The following is a 21,565-nucleotide window of genomic DNA, read 5'->3' on the forward strand; positions in this document are numbered from 1 at the left end:
GTTGGAGCTCACTGATGACACTTTTCAGATGAGGAAGTGCTCCCTCTGTAGAGCATGCTCTGGGAGGTAAGCAGTCCTGCTGGACGTAGAGTATTAGGAGATAGTCTTTCAGCACGAGTGGAGGTGTGGTAGAATTGCTTTGTCTTTGTGTTCATGAAAATGGTTATATCCTAGGTAGAACATTTGACAGTGTCTTTCTATAAAGTTCATTTCAAGGTCTTTCAAACTCATTTGTTTTTACTCTTAAGCAGACAGAGCACTTATCTTTCTTAATATAGCTTGTTTGCCTTGGCTGTTTACCTGGATATGGGGAAGTAAGATTCACTCAACAACTCAAAGAACTTTAACAAAGAAGGACTATCTTTCAGCTGCTGAGTGCTGTCAAAGGCATGGCAGCTTTGAACCTTCGCTTACTCACTTAACTATGTTATTTATTATCTTTGAGATTGCACAAATTTTCCCCCATTTGATGGGTCAGGTGTCACAAAGTATAGTCAGTCAAGATGAATTTTTTAAAAAAAGATTGACAAATTTAATTAACTCGGTAATTCATCGCCAAAATTATAGCCCTTTATATAAAAATGACATAAAGATTAAATCTGACATTTCTATAAAAATTGCTTTATCTCTTAATTTCTTGAACATATGAACCACATTTATTTTATGGTCTGTTCAGTGTGGGCTGCTCTGAGAGACGCACCCTATACTAGATGCTGTACACAAGAAGCACATGTTCTCCGTGGCTCTGCCTCCTGGGTCACAGGTGGGCATCTTGTCCATGTTGAATTGTCCCAGAGACTGATACTGTTGTGGAAGCTTCACTAACTGAACTTAATCTCCATAATGGTTTTTAATGTACATCTTCTCCCATCATGTTCACTGTGGGAGTGACAGCACCGAGAGGTGATAATGCCCAGCACTGACATCAGACCAGGGTATCCCTGTCCCCCATGCTGGCCAGGTGAGCGTGCCGTCCATTTGTTGGAACCATTGTCTCTTAATACTAGTTAAAAATCTCAAAAAACATACCGCAATCAGTACAGCTTTGCACGTGTTAGTGGTGGTTGGTTCTTGGCCTGTGGAACCCGTCTCGTGGTCACAAAATGAGCTTCGTGACTGCTCCCTTCCTCCTCATTTCTCCGAGTTCCCTCTCCCGTCACTTGGATACACCTGAGGGCAGTATTTATTTGGTACAAGTACCTGCAGGCAGATGCAAAATGGTCTGAGACCTGGGCATGGCGGCACTCATCTGTCTTCCCAGCTCTGAGAGCCTCAGAGACATAGCAAGAACAGGCAGAGAAAACCAAACCGAACATTTCTAAAAAGGTATAATAGAATTTTGGGGGCGCATGTCCTTAATCAGTAATTGGTGTCATCAGTTTTATCCATAGGCAACATGTTTGTTACCTTAAAAACAAAAAAACCAAACCTCAGTGTCCCACATTAGACTTTAAAGCAGAGATACTAACGCTTTGGTTTCACTGGGCCACGTGTGTATGTTATTTCAAGTACTCCCTTTTAGGAATTTCTAAGAATTAATATAATAAGTAAGATTTTCTAGAAAAATTTTAAATAGCTGTATATGATCTTTGATTTTTGTGTGGGAAAATAGTAATGAAAGAAAATTACTTCCTTGAATCATCTGTCTAAAATTCTACCACAATCCAAAACATTTTTGGAGTAAAAATTATGTTAAAAATATATTCTCCATTAAAATAATGTAATCAAATTCTAATAAAATAATTCATAACAAAGAAGAAACAGAACAAATAATTGCTTATTAAAATCAGCATTTATGGGCATTTTAGCTTTGTTTGCTAGCTGTACTTTTGTGTTTTGTTTTTTAAAAAGACTTTTTTTGTATCTATTATTTTCAGGTAGACTTTGAACATGTTTGATTAATTTCAACTCAAGGTTTTAAGAAAGGGCTTATATTCCAGCCACTATAATTGGACTGAATAATCACGTGCTTCACACTTGGTTATTTGTGTAGTGTCTTTTAGGTTCCTGTGCATCTAATAGAACGTCTTTGGACTGGAGCTCAGGCAAGGCGCAGCTAGCACTAACCTTGCTATGCATGTGCTTCTCACTTACAGTTGTCCTCTGTAAACACCAAGGGAAAGCACTTTGTCTCCAGGCTGCTCTGGAGCTCTCGACCCTCATCTGTGCTTCAGAGCTGGGATTAAATGCGCGTACCATGATAACCAGATAATTTCCAGTTTAGTTTTGAAGATAGCTATTTTATTATTTTTAAAATCTTTTGTTATCAATAAGTGTAAATTAGGTGGCTTTTCTCTGGTTAAGTTATTTTGGATGCTTGTTTCTTTATGAAACATGGTTTCGTGTAACCTAGGCTGGCCTCAAACTCCCTGAGTAGGTGAGGGTGAGTTTGAACTTCAGTCCTCCTGCCTCTGTCTCCTGAGTACTGAGTATCCAGTGGTATACCAAGGACAGTTTATGTGGTGGTGGGGTACAGCACAGGGGTTTGTGGTTGCTAAGAAGCCCTCTACCAGCTGAGCTATGTCTCCAACTGCTGTGTGTTTTCCCTCCCTCCCCCTTCCCCCCCCCCCTGCCTCTCTCTCTCTCTCTGTTCTTTAAGGTTTATGTTTATTCTGTGTGTGTGTGCACACGTGTGTGTGTGCGGGCCTCACGGTGCTCGCAGGTCTTAGCCATCCCGGAGCTGCAGTTACAGGTGTTTGTGCATTGCCTGTCTTGGGTGCTGGGACCTGACCCGGAAGAGCACTAAGTACCCTTAGCCTTAGAATCATCTCTCTAACCCCATATTTAAATAATTTTCATGAAAATTTTATTTTCGATTTAACAACTCCTGAGCTGGTGTTGTTATAAAACTTGATGAAAGTTTTTTCCAGTGATATTTGTGCAAGATAAAAGTCTTCTTGCTGAGTATTTGTGGAAACTCTTGCTGTTTTGAGGATTTCATTTATTGTTGCAATGTACCTATATAGAAGTCACTTTCAAGTAAGTTAGGGATTTTAGCCCCATAATTTTATTTATTTAAACTTTTACTTTAAGAATTAAAACTTGGGCTAGAGAAATGGCTCAGTTAAGAGTACTGTCTATTCTTCGAGAGGTCCTGAGTTCAATTCCTAGCAACCACATGGTGGCTCACAACCATCTCTACTGGGATCTGATGCCCTCTTCTGGCATGCAGGTGTACATGCTGGTGTATCACTAATAAATAAATAAATATTAAAAATAAAAAAAGAATAGGCACTGCCATGCAATTGTTAGAACTAGTTTAGAGGGCCGGGCAGTGGCAGTGCACACCTTTAATCCCAGCACTTGGAAACAGAGGCAGGTGGATCTCTATGAGTTCAAGGCCAACCTGGTCTAAAGAGCAAGTTCCAGGATAGCCAGGACTGCACAGCAAATCCCTGTCTAGAAAAGCCAAAACCAAACCATCAGTGAAAGGGCATTAGATCAGGTGTCCCTTCACCTAGGTAACATTTTGCAAAAACTGTCAGTGAATGGTTTGATTGGGATAATGAAAGTCACAAGTTTCAATAATTTTATTAACCTGTAATGTCTGCAGCGCTTAGCCTAACTTCTCCAGTCCTGAAACTCTAGTAACCTTTTCTCTATTTCTGTAATTTCATCATTCCAAGAAGGTCACACATAAAGCAGTCAGGAGGCTGAGCCAGCAGGATGTGCAGGTGAAGGCCAGCTTGGGCTCCCTAGTGATGACCCGAGAAAATCGCCATTTTTTTGGATTTAGAGTGTTTTGAAGTGACTGTGTGAGGGCAGTGTGGTGCCAGCAGCACCTGCCTGCGCTCTTAGGTTTGTTTTCCTTCCCCTTAGTCACCTCCTCTCAGTCATCGGCCTGAGCTTTTAGTGTGCAGTGACTTGCTTGTCTTCACTGTACAGTTGGGTCATGTCTTTAATCCACTCTGCTGGCCTGGCCTTCTAATGGATTGTTAAGGCTTGGGAGTCAAGCTCAGCGTTTACTTCTGTTTCTAATGTGGGATGGAATCCGTCCCTGTCATCTGTGTGTCTTCTGTCCAGAGCCTGCCCGCACCTGCCCTGTTTGTTCCAAGACCCTGGCAACCTCCTTCACCCCACGCCACCCCACCCCGCCCCAGCAGAGAGCACAGAACACTTATTTCTACTAAGAATACTTCATAATTCAAAATTTAAGAATTTTTTATTTCTAGAATCTTCTACACTGTGTGTGTGTGTGTGTGTGTGTGTGTGTGTATGTGTGTATGTGTGTGTGTGTGTGTGTGATCTCAGACGACTCATAACTAAAAGAGAAAGGTGAAGGCAAACTGCAGATGAGGTACTGTATGTTTCTTGGTAAAAAATGTCACCTATAAATTGTACTTGAAAGTACGTGCATTTTTCTGTGTCTGTTTCTGTTTGTTTGTTTGGGGGCCTAAGAGTCTACTTACACACAGAAGCCTGGAGCCTTGCTGGGACACCGAAGCTGAAGCCGAGGCTTTCTCTCAGCTTACTGAGGTCCTGGCCTGGTTCTTGGCAGCCAGACCTGCTACTCTTCCATATCTCTCCAGCACCCACCCTCTTTCTGCTTTGTGGTCTAGTTGGAATGACTGCAGCTTGTGCATATAACCCTCAGCTATTCTCATTATATGGCCTAATAGAATCATCATTTCTTTTCTTTGATCAACTACAGGAATCTCTGTGGAGATTTGCTATGTACTATACTAGAAGTATTATGTATTATAATAGGAAATACCATCCTTTGCATGTGATTATACAAAGCTTTGAATTGCTCCAACAGCAGAATTCTGCAGTAAGGTATTACTGTAATTATAGTATTTACATGTGTATGTGGGTGCGAGTGTGCATGTGTATGTGTGCGAAGAAGGCAGCCTTCAGTGTCATCCCTTAGGGGACGGCTACTGGTTGTTTTCTTTTTTGAGATGGTCTTCCAGGGCTGGCCAGTAAGCTCGGAGGATGATTGTCTGTGTCTCTCTAGCGTTGGGATTACAAGTGTGTGGCACCATGCCCTGCGTCCTACGTGGGCACTGGGGCTGGAACCCAGGCCTTTATGTTCTGGATGGAGGTGTCTTTGCAGCCACTCACTGTAGACCTTTTCAAAGGAAAAGTCCCTTTGGTTGAGTCACGTCTTGGCTGTGCCATCCGTCTTACCTGGCATTGGATTGTTCTCTTTCAGGATGGTGGTCTGGAAGACAATGAGAAGAACTTCTATGAATCTGAGGAGGAGGAGGAGAAGGAGAAGAGCAGCAGGAAGAAGTCGTATGCCATGGACCCAGACCACAGACTCTTAATTAGAAATACCAAGCCGTTGCTTCAGAGCAGGAATGCAGCGGTATGTGGAGGCCTGAAAGAACTGTTTCACAGATTGAAAAACAAGCCAAAGCTGTGTGTCAGTGCTGAGTGTGTCAGTGGAGGGCTCACACAGCAGGCACGTTTGTGGCCACCTAGAAGGATGTTGGGTGTGAGGTAAAGCTTTGGAGACCCCAGACTACATACTGAATATTTTTTAGCCTTCTTTGTTTCTAGACATGCAACCATCAGACTTTGATGGGAATGCCTGACTTGATACTCGGTTTGCTTTTTTCTGGCTGTGTTAAGAGGTTCATTCAAAGACAGGAGCTCACTTTGTTTCTGAATTGATTGGTGTATATTAGGCCTTATGTAAGGATGTGGGTGTGTCTCTCAGGCTTGCTATCATAGCTGAGAATAGCAGATATGGTGGCTTTCCACAGTGTTAAATCTACCTGGTAACTTAAAGCGAACAGAACTAAAAGTGGCTGGCAATGTGGCTCAGTGACGGGCTGAATGCCTTCCATGTCGGAGGCCTCGGGGCAGTAAGCTTCATTGGGATTGTTAGGCAGTAAGAATCAGCTTGGTTTGGATTTCTCAGGCTTTGCTTATTTGTTTGATATCTTAGTTGTAAACAACCATAAAGTTTAGACAAATAAGTACTAAGAAACAGAGACCAGGAAAACCAAGTAATGCAGGCCAACCTCTCAGTCTCCTCCTCAAAACTCAGCCCGACGCCTTGTGCCTTTATTCACAGGGGCCAGTGAGTATCTGTGACACTAGCCAGGGCGACTCGTGGTTCGCAGAGTTTAAACACTTCTGTTTCTACTTTCTCTCTTATTTCTACTCTTTCTCTCTCATTTGCAGAGTGCCCTTCCGGGCTTGCTTTTTCTTTTTTTGCTTTTGCTTTAAGATTTAGTCGTTTAATTTTATGTGTATAGATGTTCTGTGTGTGTTTATGGTGCATATCTGTACACCCGCAGAGGTTAGAGGTTAAACTTCAAATATGAGGAACTTCACTGACTACTTCTTTTCTATAATACTGTTTTGAGAATTTGGCCATTAGTTTATATATCTTAGCAATTAGCAGGGTTATAAAATCTTACTATTAGTAGTGTCATTTCTAAATCATTATTCAAAAGCCCCGTCATAGTAAATCATGGATTCATTGATACTGTTGACCATACGCTGATGTTTGGATGCCCCAGTCTGCGGAGTAGCTGTTGCTTGCTGACTGTTTACTCACCGTCAGCTTCAGTTCATCTTGGAAGTTGGTTTTGAGATTCAGATCCTTGCTGACAATGGCAGGGTTGAATCCTGGGGTACTTTGTTATTTCTGCGCATCTTTGGGGTCCCTCCTTACTTGCTAGTGCATCATCAGGCTGCCATGGTTTTGAGCACATTGCATTCCTTTGCTTTGTATACATTTAAATGAGACCTGGCTTCTGGAGGATTATGAAAGATTAAAACAAACAGACCCTTTTTAATTAATTCTGTATTTGCCAGGTGTGTGGCTCATACCTTTAATTCCAGCTCTTAGGATGTAGAGGCAGGGGGATCTGTGCTGGACTAGAGTTTCAGGCCCATTGAAACTGAGACCCTAGCTTAAAACAAGCAAGCAAGCAAGCAAGCAAAACCTTGTTCTTACATTTCAAAGGTGATTATGGGAATTTGTTTCAGAAAGCTGATGGGCCAGTGTTGTGACTGCATTCAGAAGCAGGAGCAGACGGCTCTGAGGCTGCAGCCACTAGCAGTCTAGGACATGCATGGTTCAAAAGAGTGTGTGGTGTAGGATGCGGTCGTCGTGAGCGTGGGTACTGGAGAAGGTCTGGGCATTGCGCCTGGATTTTGCAGTTGTCAGAGTCTCTCTCGGGACTTTTTACAGATTGGCTCTCAGGTTTCAGATGTGGTGTTGAAGAAATCTTAAATTATGTTATTTATTTATTTATAGATAATGGGGCAAAAGGAAGGTTGTTTTATTCTTTTGAATTTGAGAGTGCTGTGACTAATATATTCAAAAGATGCCATACCAAGTAAAATCTGTGTCTTGATACACATAGAAAATACAGTTTCAGTTCTTGCATATGGGTTTGGATGTCTTGTTTATGGAACAGATGAGGTGATGAAGTACTGTTGTTCTAGAATTTTCAGGCTCTGTTTGAAGGCCGTAAAGCCAACTTTATTATTATATTTTTTTACGTATTACGAAGAAGAGTACATTTAGGACCCCTAGACTGTTGCTTTTTTTTTTTTTTTTATTGTGATTTTTAGCTTATGATGAATGTCCTTAGCTCAACCACCTTGAGGTGTGGTATGCTATCTAGGCATGCCTGAAACTCTTGCTTACCTCTTTGAACTTGGTGGACTGTGTAGAAGTTAACTTGTATTTCTCTTCTGGGCTGTTTTCGTTGTTTTCGTTGCTGTGTCTCTGTTGGCACACGCTGAATTGGATACTTGGTGGTGAGGAATCCCTGTGTGAACCTAAATGGAGAAGCGTGTTTTGAAGAAAGCACAGACTTGCTTTATTTTGAGAAAAGTTCTGCTACCCTTGCCCTGGCTCTGGCCTATTTTAAGACTGGCTTTAAAGCTGTGCATCTTAAAAAGTCAGAGCCCTGCAAAGGCCTTGTTCTTGCTACACTGTAAATCATTTTCCTTTATTTCAGATTGCTTGTTGCTCCCCAACAGTGTCTGTGTAGCTTAGAGCTCGTGCCCTTTAGAACTCCAGCACCCAGATGGACAGCGCACAGTTGCCGGCCCAGGCCCAGGGCTGCTGTAAAGGTCCGCAGTTGGTGTAATGGCATTTTCTTTTCTCAGGATATGCTAGTTTCCTGTCACTACAAATTGCCACAGTCTAGGTGGATGAGAAGGATAGGAGTTCATTACGTTCCTGGAAACCGGAAGACTGAAGTCAGGTGTAAATAGGCTGAGTCCCTCTCCACACTCTCCATGTGGATACAAGAAGCTGTCTCTTTCTTTATCTGAAGGCGCTTGGGCAAGGTCCTTGCATTTCTTGGTTTACAAATGAATCACTCACTTCCTGCTCCCTCCCTCCCCTCTCCTTCCCTTTCTCCCCTCTCCTTCCCTTTCTCCCCTCCCCCCTTCCTTTGTTGGGCACCCTTCTGCTTCTGCTCAAGGTGAACATCCTTAATGACACTAGCTAACCTTAATGACACTAGCTAACTTCTGTTCTCTTTCAAACGCAAGCACTTTGTCAAGGTAGGAAGTGTTTTGGAGAAAACAGCTTCACCCCACTACAAAGACTACAGTGTGTTCTCAAATGAGCAGCGAACGAGCATGTATTTGGCACTGCTACTTAGATGCTCATTGTGCCTCTTGTGACCCTTCTTCCAGGTGGTTATGGCTGTCGCTCAGCTGTATTGGCACATCTCACCCAAGTCGGAGGCTGGTGTCATTTCTAAATCACTGGTGCGCTTACTGCGCAGCAATAGGTAGGTCATGGTTTGCCTGTGCGTCTCCCTCTGTGCTCTCAGAAGTGGGGTTGGAACAGTGTAATCCGTCTCCCAGTTGGAGAAATATAGTTGACTATTTCATAAGTAAGATCTCATACTTAATGGGTTATTATAAAATGATCTCAATCTTAATAAAAAAAAAGAAGTTTTTAGCTTCTAGTCCAGAGATATTAAAGTAGGTGGCGACAGAGCATACACCTCACTTTTCTGTGTGTGACTGTCAGTCTTGCTGTTTTGAAGTGTTCTGGAATCACTGAAAACCTGACTGATGTGTCCTCAGCCTGTGCTCAGTGTGTTAGAGCTGACCATGGGACAGTGCAGAGGCCACGTGATGTCATCTGTGCAGAGCCCTTCTTCATTCAGAATCGGAGTGTTCAATTACCAGTTTCTTCTGTGCGAGTGTGTGTGCATGTGTGTGTGCGTGCATGCATGTGTGTGGGTGTGTGTTTGTGTTTTATGCGCAAGTGTGTGTCTCTGGGGAATATGGAGACCAGAGGAGGATGACTGGCATTCTACTGTGATGTAATTTTATGCCAGATTCTCTTGAGACCAAGGTGTCTTACTGCACTTGGTAGGCTGGTGGTAGCCAGCCCCAGGGGGCTCCCATCTTACCCTTTACAGCAGTGGAGTTATAGGCTCACATGTGGTTATGCCCAGCTTTTTACACAGGTGCTGGGGTTTTGGACTTGGGTCTTCATGTTTGCACAGCAAGCCCTTCCATCTGCTAAACCATACCAAGAGTAGCTACTAGGAATAACTACTTCCTTTAAAAAAAAACCCTGTCTCATGTATGGATAGGTAGATGTGGCCACCTTTTTAAAATCTCCTCCATATAATTCAGTAGTTCAGATCAGCAGTTTGAAAAAACTTAGAGTTGCCACCATGAGTTGTTTCAAATTTAGCATTAGATCTCTATCATTGTTCTGCTGGTCAGTGTACCCTAGCCATTTTACAGTTCGGGCTGCTTGGCTAGCTCGTCTTCTCTCACTGAGTGCCTCCTTGCGCTGGCTGGGGTGGGAAGGCTCAAGCTTATCTTTGTTACTAACTCCTTGGTCCACAGTCTGAGCCCTTGATCACCTGCTGCAGTTTGAGGATCAAGTCAGAAGCAGTTTCATTAGTGCCACACTCCTTTGTCTCTGACCATTCTTTGTTAGCAGTATTTCTCCTCAGTGGGAAGTTCAAGTGCTACTAGAACGATCTGGAATGCTTCTTTGATATAAGGGTCTTACTCAGATTAATGTGACCCTAGTATCAGATTCATCCTTTATTAGATATTAGCATTCGGGGATAACATGACTGGTTTTAACCAGGCCTTCATTCTGATTTACGATTGAAAATTTACTCTGAGCTTTCTGATAAGAATTTCGTTTGCCCTGGGATGACATTTCCCACATTAACCCTAAGACTACCCTTTTCCCTGCATGTGTGCAGAGCAGCACTACTGCTCTTGCCTTTTGAGGTACAGTATTATAAAGCTAGTTGTACTTTATCTCATGATACACCACACACAGGTTTTTAGTATTTTACAGTAAAAATGGGTTGGAAAGAAGATACAGAGACCTCTGATTTACCAAAATCTTTGAGTATTGTATTTAAGAATTTTCTTTACACTGAGTTTTCATACAAATTCTTTTTAACTGTGTTGTTTTCTCAAAGATGCTTCATTGGCTATATGTACTGAAATTTCTTTTAACTTCTAGGGAGGTGCAGTATATTGTATTGCAAAATATTGCAACTATGTCAATTGAGAGAAAGGTATGTATATTGTGAGCATTTAACTCAAAGAGGCAAATGAGCACATTGATGTGGTGAATGTACTTACACCTTGCTTTTTGTTCACCCAGGGCATGTTTGAACCTTACCTGAAGAGTTTCTATGTCAGATCCACTGATCCAACTATGATCAAAACACTGAAGGTCGGTGTGCTTCATGCAGGCTCCATAGGGCCAGTGTACTTTGAAGAGCTACTGGAGTAGCTTCTAGCATCTGTAAACTATGGTCTTTATGTGGCTAGGGATCAAGTTACATCCTTGTTTTTACCAACTGAGCTATTTCTCTAGCTCCATGAATTGGAGTCTCTTGCTGGGCAGTGGTGGCGCACGCCTTTAATTCTAGCATTCGGGAGGCAGAGACAGGCGGATTTCTGAGTTTGAGGCCAGCCTGGTCTACAGAGTGAATTCCAGGACAGTCAAGGCTACACAGAGAAACCCTGTCTCGAAAACCAAAAAAAAAAAAATTGGGTCTCTTTTCTTTTTTTAAAAAAAAATGTATTTGAAAATTGTCCTTTATACTTTGCATCCTGTATTATTATGTGTTGGTTATAACACAGCTTTCAGATGTGTTAAGTTACCTGTAATGCGGATAATTTAACTTGCTGAAAGAGACAGGCATATACATTTAGGCTTTGTGCTTTAAATAGACAGTGGAGATTTGAATTAAGTCCTATAATTAAAAAAAGTGGAGTTGATTTGATGGGAGATTTGTGAAAAAATGATTATGTGGAAGGATTTCAAATAGCTTTCTGTGAATGTTTTTGTGGTTGGTAGGGTGTGTGTTCTGTTTTGAAGGGCTGAGAGTGGACTAAACAGTTTGCCACCACAGAATATGAAAGCCCTCTGACGGAGTGTGCAGTGAGGGCTCCAGAGCACGATGCTGAGACAGTGTGGCATTTACTCAGGCATTGGCCATTTCTCTACACTGTGTGCTGTCTATGTAAAGAGACCTTACTAACTGAGAAAGACGAGGCACTCTTTAAATATTGAGACAATGTCATTCACATGGATACTGGGTTTATTATAAGAAAGTTGAACACAATGATATTTTTAACATCAACAACAAACAAACTCCTACTTTATAATTATGAAACATTTCAGGTCACTAATGTTAGCCAAAGGACAGGGTGATTTTCAGTCAAGGGAGTGATTAACGGCTGTATTTGATACTGAGTTGAATCTTTGCCCTTACCTACTGTTGAGGTGGTTAGTGAAACATAAACATATACAGCAGTTGTGTGGAAGCAGAACTGTGCTGCTCAGTTCCTGTTCTGGTTCTGCTCCATCTCCCAAGCCTGCGGGCAGCAGTATTTGGGGATGATTTTGCATCAGCTTGGCAGCTCTATCCTATGTGTTTTAGTGAAAAACAGTTCTGTGTAATATACAGTTAGAGTTGAGATTATTTTTTAAAAGATGTACAAACAAAGACTTGTATAATGTGTTTCAGTGGCAAGGTGCTTGGTTAGCATGCTCAGAGACCTAGGGTAGTTCCCTGTACTGCCAAAAATGAATACAGTTTTTAAATTTGAAAAATATTTTACCACACCCCATGTGGTACTGGAGGTCTGTAATGCCAGACTTCAGAGGGAGTGTCAATAAGATCAGGTCATTAGTTACATGGTAATGTGAAGCCTACCTGGGATACACGAAACCTTATCTCTTCCCCGCACTTAAAAATTGTTGTCTCAATAGTATTATCAAAATAAAATGAATAGTCAAGTCATATTCTTAGAGAACAGTTTCCCAGCAGATACAGAAAATAAGTGAACTATACACAGAAGATATAAAGTATTTTTTTCTGTAGTCTCTGCCTTTTAATTAGAGTGTTTATAGCATTTACTGTTAATGTAGTACCTGATATGAATGTGCTGATAGGCATCTTGAATTAGTTTCCTGTTGGTATCATCTGTTTGTGCCTACCTTCAGAATAATTAAATCTTTTCTGTGGGTAAAACATATTTCTAACAACCTCAGTGGGTGTAGACTTTTAATTTCACATTTCTTCTTACATTTATAAATCTAGGAATAGAGATTAAAATTATCTAAGCATCTGGGTAGGTAGGAAATAAGGTAGCCAATCAAGAAAATTAATTGTTATCTGGAAAACAGAAGTACTACATGAAGAACATATTGTTTTCTAACTTTATTAATAAAAAATACAAGTTGAGCTAACAAATTGTTTAGGTTAATTAGATATAAATTGTAAAATTAAGACAATTAGTGAAGATGTGGGATTTATTTCCTAATTATTTTTTTAAGAACGGTGTAATTATCTAGTCTCTGTAGACTTAAGGAAACAAAGTAAGATCACTTCAAGGGTACAGAGTCCCATATGACAGTGACTTTCTTTTTAAAGACTCAACTTTTAATTAGATGTTTATCCTCTATTAAATTCACCTTTTTGTGTTTTAAAATGTTTACTTTCTCTTTTTTTTTTTCTACTGTAGCTTGAAATTTTGACAAACTTGGCAAATGAAGCCAACATATCAACTCTTCTTCGAGAATTTCAGGTTTGCATACAATGCTAATTATAATTTCTAAAATATGTTCAATCTTAAGTTAAATACGCCTCCTACTCAGTCTAGAAATACACAGTTGCACAAATAGAAGCGATTTAGGAAAAGATCAGCCGCTAGGAAGGTTTTCTGTCCTTGAGAATAAACATTAACTACAAATAGAGACTTAAGGTAAACAGAACAGCCTTGCGTTTCTTTCTCTGTTTCCATAGCACTGGAGAGACTGGCTTATTATTTGGCTCAAAATTCTGTTTTCTATCCACATTGGTCCTTTCTGTGCTCCAAAAGCACTTTCTGTGTCTGTGAAAACACATAGTTTGCTACCTCGTTGCCCTGTTTGATTGGCCTGTCTCTAGTTTAACTTAAGCTATATTGTTGGATCACTTAAAAACAGTTGTGTGTGTGTGTGTGGCGGGGGGGGGGGGGGGGGGCTGGTGAGATGGCTCAGCAGTTAAGAGCACCGACTGCTCTTTCAAAGGTCCTGAGTTCAAATCCCAGCAACCACATGGCTCACAACCATCCGTAACAAAATCTGATGCTCTCTTCTGGAGTGTCTGAAGACAGCTACAGTGTACTTACATATAATAAATAAATAAATAAATAAATAAATAAATAAATAAATAAATAAATAAATATTAAAAAAAAAAACCAGTTGTGTGGGAAGTGGTGACTTCACCTCCTGGTGAAGGTGCTGCCACCGAGCCAGCCAACTGGAGTTCAATCTCGAGGACCCCATGGTGGAAGGAGAGAACCTACTTGGATTAGATTATTTGGGTTTGTGCACTTTATGATGGGCGGATCAACGGTGAAGCCATTGTGGGAAAAAGCGCAGCAGCAGAAAACCACGCCCTATCCAGCAGCTCTGGAGGTCCTGTTAGCTTCTTCATCAGCCCACACAGAATTTCTCCTTACCTCTATATGAATGCCATGTTTTCTTTTAGTCAGTGGTTCTCAGCCTTCCTAATGCTGCAACCCTTTTATACAGTTCCTCATGTTGTGGTGACCCCTGGTCATAACATTATTTTTGTTGCTACTTCATGAATCCTGCTGCTGTATGGATCATAATGTAAATATGTTGAGAACCACTGTTTTTAACTACACACACACACACAACACACACACACAGAGACACACAGACACACACAGAGACACACAGACACACACCACACACAGAGACACACACATAGACACACACACAGACACACACTCACACGCTTCAGGACTATTAGAATGTAGCTGCATGCCCGAGATACCTTTGTTCTCACCTGGGTTCCTGAATTTCCATCCCGTTTACATTTTTCTAGAAATATTCATGATAAAATTAGAATACTGTAAAGCCGTCTCTTTGTGGGCAGACCACAAAATTGGGCTTCTCATCTCGTGTCTTAGGCCAGAGATTGACGTTGGGGTTTTAACTTTACGTCACTCATATAATCTGATTTCACCCTGTTGCTCTTTCCTGTGTCCCCATTCCCTCATCTTGTGTAATCATGTCATCTTTCCGCACATGTCTAGCACCCGAGGACAGCAGGAGGCAGGCTTTGTGCTCTCTGGAGTGGTCTGTGAGCCTCTGCAGGTTTTGTTCATCTGTGTATTTCATTTCCTGGGAGTGTGTTGTGTAAGGACTTCTCAGCAGAACGTTTGACTTTGTGTGTTCATTCTTAGCACTGTCTAATTTAGTATAACATTTCTGTTTATGTATTTTCTTTATACTTATTTATAATTTGTTTGTAATAGCCTTGTGAGTAACATAGGCTTCCTGAACAACTCAGATGCCTTCTTTTTTATTATAGCAATTAAATTCCCTGTTTAGGAGCAGTTTTAAGCCACTTTGATTTTTCTTTGCATGGAACTAGAAAGCTCCACTTGTTTCTTCAACATTTCGCCATCTCCCTGAGACTTTGCATTAAATTCCTATATTGTTTACATTTCTTGTGTTTTTTTTCTTTGATTTCTTATTTAGATAACTGTTTTAATGCATATTTGTCATAGATAGCCATAGAGTTAATTTTGTATTGCATATTAAGAATTTGAGGTTAGGAATCTTTTTTGAAAACTATAAAAGCTTTGGTTTTATATTAGAAAAGTTGTAAAAAAAAGTCACAAAATATGTAAGGTTGTCAGGAAAGACCTTTTAACTTCCTTTGTCAGATCTATTTTAAGTTTATGTTACTATGTATGCACACTGTATATTTAAGGTGCGTAGCTGAGTGAGCTAGAACTCACGGAGCTGTTGGACCCTCACAGACCCCCACCCTCCGTGCCGGGTTGCCATCACTAGCACATTGCTCCTGTTTTCCTTTTCTCTGAACTTTAGGTTTAGTGTCTGGAAAGGTGGCCCCTTCTCTCCGTGGGCTCACGGGCACCGCTGGGTAAATGAACTGAAACCTTCCCAGAGCATGTTCTCAGCATCTTTCACCCTGGCTCTTGAGCAAATTGCTGTTTTGGGGTGATGCTCGCCACTGTCTGCTTTGGAGCCTTGAGCTACTCGCTGCAGTGAATGACCCTGGCTTGAAAATGTCCCTTTGCCAAAGGGACATTAAATTATAAGCGATGAAAGACGTTAAGCAATCATTGGGGCCCCTGTTAGGCTTAAAAGAATTCTGAATTATTTGTCCTGACAAAGTTATAAAAATGGGCTTCGATTCACTTGATAGCACCAATATTGAAACTAATCAAACTGTTTTTAGACCTATGTGAGAAGCCAGGACAAAGAGTTTGCAGCAGCCACTATTCAGACCATAGGCAGATGTGCAACCAGCATCACCGAGGTCACCGACACATGCCTCAACGGCCTGGTCTGCCTGCTGTCCAACAGGGATGGTGAGTTCATAGGTTCACTTTATTTTTATATAGTTTATAATTGTATATTCTTAGTAAGTCCTATGGCTGTAATCTTTTATATTATCTTTTGGGGTTTTTCTATATATCAGTATTTTCTCAGTAAGTAGCAGCTTTATTCTTGATTTGCAGGAAAATATATTTCAAAAAATAAACGAGATAATTAATAGATTTTGTTTTGCTCCCATTAAGACAATTTATCTTACTCATTCACTAAGCACTGCTTTATACCCTTTCTGCAAAGGTTCTCTGTGACTGTTTCTTAGTCATGCATGGAAGTCGGGTATGACAGTGGTTCGCCTGCAGAGGGTGCTAGAAGCAGGCAAATGACTTTACAGCTTGGCACAGTGACTGGACCCTCAGCCTTTCAGCCTTCCAGAAGTGTACCCAGTGCCTTCTCACTGAAGGCGAGCTACACTTAGCCATCATTGTGCCAGAGGTTCATGTGTACCCTAATTATTTGTTTTCAGAAACAGGATAGCAAAATGTATTGTCTTGAGTGTTGCTGTGCTCTGTACTGAAGTGCCAGTGCATGGTTTGCAAATAAGATGAACCATTTAAAGAAAAACAAGTTAACTTCTCACATTTAGAAGATTTTATTATAGTTGTACAGTGGATTAAAATGTATGCTTGCTTAGAAAATGCAAAAGCTGCATAAAATTGTTGAAATTAATTATTGACTTTGTAATATAAACTACATTATGTGTAGTACAGATATGCATTAGAAAGCACCCATGAAGCCAAATTTAACAAAAGTTGATTATGTCTTACATTTTACTTGAAGAATAACTTTTTACTACAATGATTACTTTATCTGTAGAATGCCATAGATCCCCATGTGGAGGTATTTCTAGAAATTGCTATGCTGTGGTAAGTTCTTCCAATGGAGAGCCCATGATAAACTGAAACCAAGCAAATAGTAAAACAAAATTAATTCCTGGGTAACACTGATCTGTGTATGTGAGCATGCATGAAATCACATAGTTTCACCTACAAACTTTTGATTTGCTAGAATATCTTCCTATGTAGATGTTAAAACGCAAATTCTTCCAAATTAAAAAGGAAAGAAATTTCTAAAATATTTACTTGTGCAGGTAAATAAGAAAGGGTAGCATGTGTTTCATCGTATAGGTGACTGTGAGCATCCACTTCTGTATTTGCCAGGCACTGGCATAGCCTCACACGAGACATCTATATCAGGATCCCTTCAGCACAGGGCCCCCAATGGAGGAGCTAGAGAAAGTACCCAAGGAGCTGAAGGGGTCTGCAACCTATAGGTGGAACAACAATATGAACTAACCAGTACCCCCAGAGCTCGTGTCTTTAGCTGCATATGTATCAGAAGATGGCCTAGTCGGCCATCATTGGGAAAGAGACCCCTTGCTCTTGCAAACTTTATATGCCCCAGTACAGGGGAAACGCCAGGGCCAAGAAGTGGGAGTCGGTGGGTAGGGAAGTGGGGCAGGGGAAGGGTATAGGGAACTTTTGGGATAACATTTGAAATGTAAATAAAGAAAATATCTAATAAAATAAAAAAAAAGAAAGAAACGATAGCATGATAAATGGCGCCCATGGTGTCTGGTTCACTTAGAACAGTAACATCTTTTGTCTCTGTTTTGAGTCATAGTTTTAAGTATGACTTTTCATTTTTATGTGTCTTTGATAATTTTGGTCGCATAAGGTTTGCTAATGTAATAGTTGATTTAAGATCTCTTCGTATAAAAAAAACTATCAGAGACTAGTGAGAACATGACAGCCTTTTTTTTTTTACACATAAAAACTGAATAATTTATTGTAACTATAGTTGTGATATTAACAATACCAATGACAGATAGGAATGTACTGACAGTCTTTTTAAATACAAAGCATAGCACAAATGTCTACCCACCTATTTTTTGGTCCTTTTTTCTGATGAGAAATATTTATATTAATTTTAAAGTAATTATTTCTGCCACATACTGCTTATTTTTTAAAAGTTTATTTTCTTTGATTTCAAAGAATCTTTCAAAGCAGACTTGGCTTGCCATAAAATAGCCCATTATCGGTGTGAAAGATTAATTTGAAAAACAGATTTCTTAAGGTTCTTCAGTTTGAGAAATTCACATTTCAATTGACTTAGGATAATTTAATTGCCTGTGGTAGTTTATTTTAGGTAACGCATTAACGGAATTTGTTTGTCTGAATAACCTTGTTGGCACCTACTATAATGTAAAGGAATTAGATAGAGGATTAGTTTTCATTTTTGTTTAGTTTTTTATAACTCAGTAAGCATTTAGTGAGAATTTGAATCTGTAGAGATATTTAATAAATGTTGAGTAGATTAATAAGATATTCATTTAGCTTGTGAAAGTCTGTGCCTTTATGGCACTCACAGTCTGATGGAAGCACCAGTAAAATAAAATAAATATGTTTTAGTTTTCCCATCTACTCCTTTCTCGATTGCTGGTTATTTGTGTCTATGTAAAACCAGACTGCCTGCTTGGATGTTACTGCTCGCTTGGGTAGTTAGCCAGCCTGCCTCTACTGATTCCTTACCTGTAAGTGAGAGGAACAGTGGACAGGAGCAGGTGTAGTGTGATTGTGTTTTGCTGAGGACAGGAGGGAAACTTGAAAAGGCCTAGAACACAAGTAGCATTTGCTTATAGTTACAGAATATTCTAGAGTTCAAAGGTGCTTAGCGTGACTCCTGGACAAAATCATACAATTCTACTCTGCTTCCTCATTCATCTTTAAAGTCTTAAGAGAAAAGTGAAAATAAAGGGTTTTTTTTTGTAAACTAAAGCCTTAATATTAAATATTAATTCCCTAATATATATGCATATATATTTACTCGTGAATAATTTTATTTATATTCTTAAGGGGTAATATATTTCAAAGAAAAATTTAACAGTACAAATTGTGACATTTTGTGTAGTATTAAATCTTTGAAGTGTGTGCTAGGGGATTGTCTAATGTCTCTGATGCTCTTAATGTTTTTAAAATCGAAGTTTACATAAAGACAGGATGTACTCTTTTGGGGGGCATCTGTGACATTAATAATAGTTTATACGGCCTGGGGAAATTCCTCAGTCAGTAAGTACTTGCCATACAAGGAGACTTTGAGTTCAGATCCCATCTCCCATAAAGGTAGGGCAAGATGGCCTGTGTCTGTGCTCCAGTGCGGGAGTGATGTTGGAAGGATCCCTGAGGCTTACTGGCTGGACAGTGTTGGCTCAGTGAGTTCAGTAACAGGCCCTATCTCAAACAGTGCGGAAAATGACCAAGAAGTCCACTCAGTCTTGGCTTCTGCTCTCTGCAAGTATGCACCATGCATGCATAGCACACCTCCAGACAGTCACAGTTCTACATCAACACACGTGCACACAAAAACAATAGCTCATGGTAGAGCTATTCTGTAAGGTCAGATGCTCAGATACCAGGATGCCGTGTCCCCGCTGGTGCTACCACAAAGGAGACGAGACTGCTGCAGCCACTCCTTACGAAAACTCCATATCCAAATCCCAGCTTGTGAATCAACTTCTTACTCACTTACAGAGCAATTGTATTTAATGAAGTTCCTTTGAGAAACAGGTGGCACACTTAACAGGGGTAATTAAAGAGAATCACTGAAAGCTATGAACAAGGTATAGGCGGGATTAGAGCACAGGATAAGATTGCCTCTGACCCCTATTGGCTCTGAGAAGCCACAAGGCAGCCTGGCTAATGCATCTGCATGCAGAGCCCTCTGAGGGTACCAAGTCGGGCGAGTAGGTAGATGGGTTTACAGCACACGTGGAAGCGATCAGCTCATGGTCACTCATTTGGCACTGAGGTGAATGCTGTTTTTATGGCGATTCCATCCCTGTTACTCCTGGTTGTTGCTGCTGGTGTTTCTGGATGCATCAGTTTCGCAGGGTTTGGTGTGGTTGTCATTCCTCTCTTCTCCCCTACTCAGTGTGGAAAATGTTTAGATGGGAGGTGTTTGATTATAAAAAGCTCTGGCTAAAGGCAAAAGTAACATCCACTATAGGACATACTGCCACTTTGGTTGCAGAGGTGAGAGGTATTCTAGAAGCTAAGACACAGCTGCAGAGGACAGAGATTAAGGTGAATTTTGCATAAGACACATTCACTGCAAACCCTGAAGAATATGCTCATGATTTAGGTTTTCATGTATTTAAGCATCGAGGATGTTTTGCTCATTGAAATTTGCATTCTACCAGACAGATTGCAATTGAATTGATTATACGTATTTAATATGGTAATCTCTTTCTTTGTCTTTCAGAAATAGTTGTTGCTGAAAGTGTGGTTGTTATAAAGAAATTGTTGCAAATGCAGCCTGCACAGCATGGTGAAATTATCAAACATATGGCCAAGCTCTTGGACAGTATCACTGTGAGTATCCCTGCATTCTGCTGCCTTTGTTCAGTACAGTATACTTTCCTTAAATGGTTATCCCAGAGCATAGTGGTTAAGAGAGATGTGATGCCTGGTTTAAGTTCTGGCTTAGATTTGCATTTTGTTAAGGCTGAATTACAGACCTGCAGAAGGGAAGGGGATCATGAGCCCAGCACTGGGCTGAGGGGAAGTGGCCCCATCTTGGTGGGGTTTAGGAGCAGCTAGAGAGAGATTAAATTAGTACATGCATGTGCTTGAGTTACGTGTCATGTGTGAGATGTGCAGAACATGTTTCTCTCCTTTGAGAGACCCTAGAAACAATAACGCCCTTCTCAGTAAGCACACAAGACACCTGAGGTCTTCTGTTATTATTGAGATTACTTTAATGCCAACAAGTTTTCATTTTAAAATGCATTATTCAGTAGGATTTGTGTGCTCATGAAGGGGTGCAAATATTTTCATTCCTCTTAGATAGGAATCCCATACTTAAAGCCTCAGCCTCCCCTCACTACCACTAACGTACTTCTTCTTGTTTCTATGGCTCTGTGTTTTTCTTGATATTTTATATAAACAGACTCGTAGTATGTGACCTTGCTTTGGAATTCTTTCACTTGCATGCTTTCAAGCTTTTTTTTTTTTTTTTTTAATAAAAATAACCTACTCCATCGATTATATTTTTGCATGTGGGAAAGTGTGCCACGGCCCTGTATGGAGGTCAGAGGGCAGGTCACTGGAGTCTGTTCCTTCCTTCCACCGCTTGGCTCTGGGACAGAGCCTCCTCCTCAGGCTCAGCAGTGAGTGCCTTTGCCACTGACCCTTCGCCAGTCCCTCTGCTGGTCTTTAAGTACCACTCTTTCTTCAAGCAAGCTGGTTTCCTTACAGAAATGACTGATTTCAGAGCTAGGTTAAAGCAATAAAGAACAATGTGAACTTGGACCATCGTGTCGGGACAAAGGAAAAACATGTACAAATGTATTTATAGAATGATAGAGTCATATTTAAAGAAGGCAAAAGAGAAACCCCCACAAGAGCCCAGCTTAAGAGGGAGGAGCAACAAAGTTAAAGACAGTGGAAGGAAGAAGTCATTTATGGCTTTGTGGCTGTCTCCTCTACCCTGCAATGCATGCAGGCGTGAGCAATTGAGCAGCTGAGTAGGAGCTCAGCAGAAACTTCCGTACAACTCCACAGCAACCAATGAATGATAGGATTAGGTGCCACTGTCTGCCAGCCCCTGGGACGCCGACTCAGGGGAGACACACTACACACTAGTGGTGAAAACTCCAGCAGTGTCAGAGTATTTGCACGACCTCAATGTCTATCC

At 40.7% G+C, this 21,565-nt stretch overlaps 1 protein-coding gene across 2 annotated transcripts in view; it reads left to right on the top strand.

Moving 5' to 3' along the window:
- Positions 1-21,565, top strand: part of Ap3b1 (adaptor related protein complex 3 subunit beta 1) — a 202,794-nt gene that overhangs the window by 76,137 nt on the left and 105,092 nt on the right. For both annotated transcript variants that reach the window (XM_029468582.1, XM_021180280.2), the window contains exons 8-14: positions 5,156-5,311; positions 8,620-8,717; positions 10,439-10,493; positions 10,583-10,654; positions 12,958-13,020; positions 15,717-15,849; positions 20,132-20,241. In XM_029468582.1, the coding sequence (XP_029324442.1) occupies positions 5,156-5,311; positions 8,620-8,717; positions 10,439-10,493; positions 10,583-10,654; positions 12,958-13,020; positions 15,717-15,849; positions 20,132-20,241 (687 nt within the window). The remainder of the gene's footprint in view (positions 1-5,155; positions 5,312-8,619; positions 8,718-10,438; positions 10,494-10,582; positions 10,655-12,957; positions 13,021-15,716; positions 15,850-20,131; positions 20,242-21,565) is intronic.

Source organism: Mus caroli, chromosome 13, assembly GCF_900094665.2.
Source record: "Mus caroli chromosome 13, CAROLI_EIJ_v1.1, whole genome shotgun sequence".
Taxonomy (NCBI): domain Eukaryota; kingdom Metazoa; phylum Chordata; class Mammalia; order Rodentia; family Muridae; genus Mus; species Mus caroli.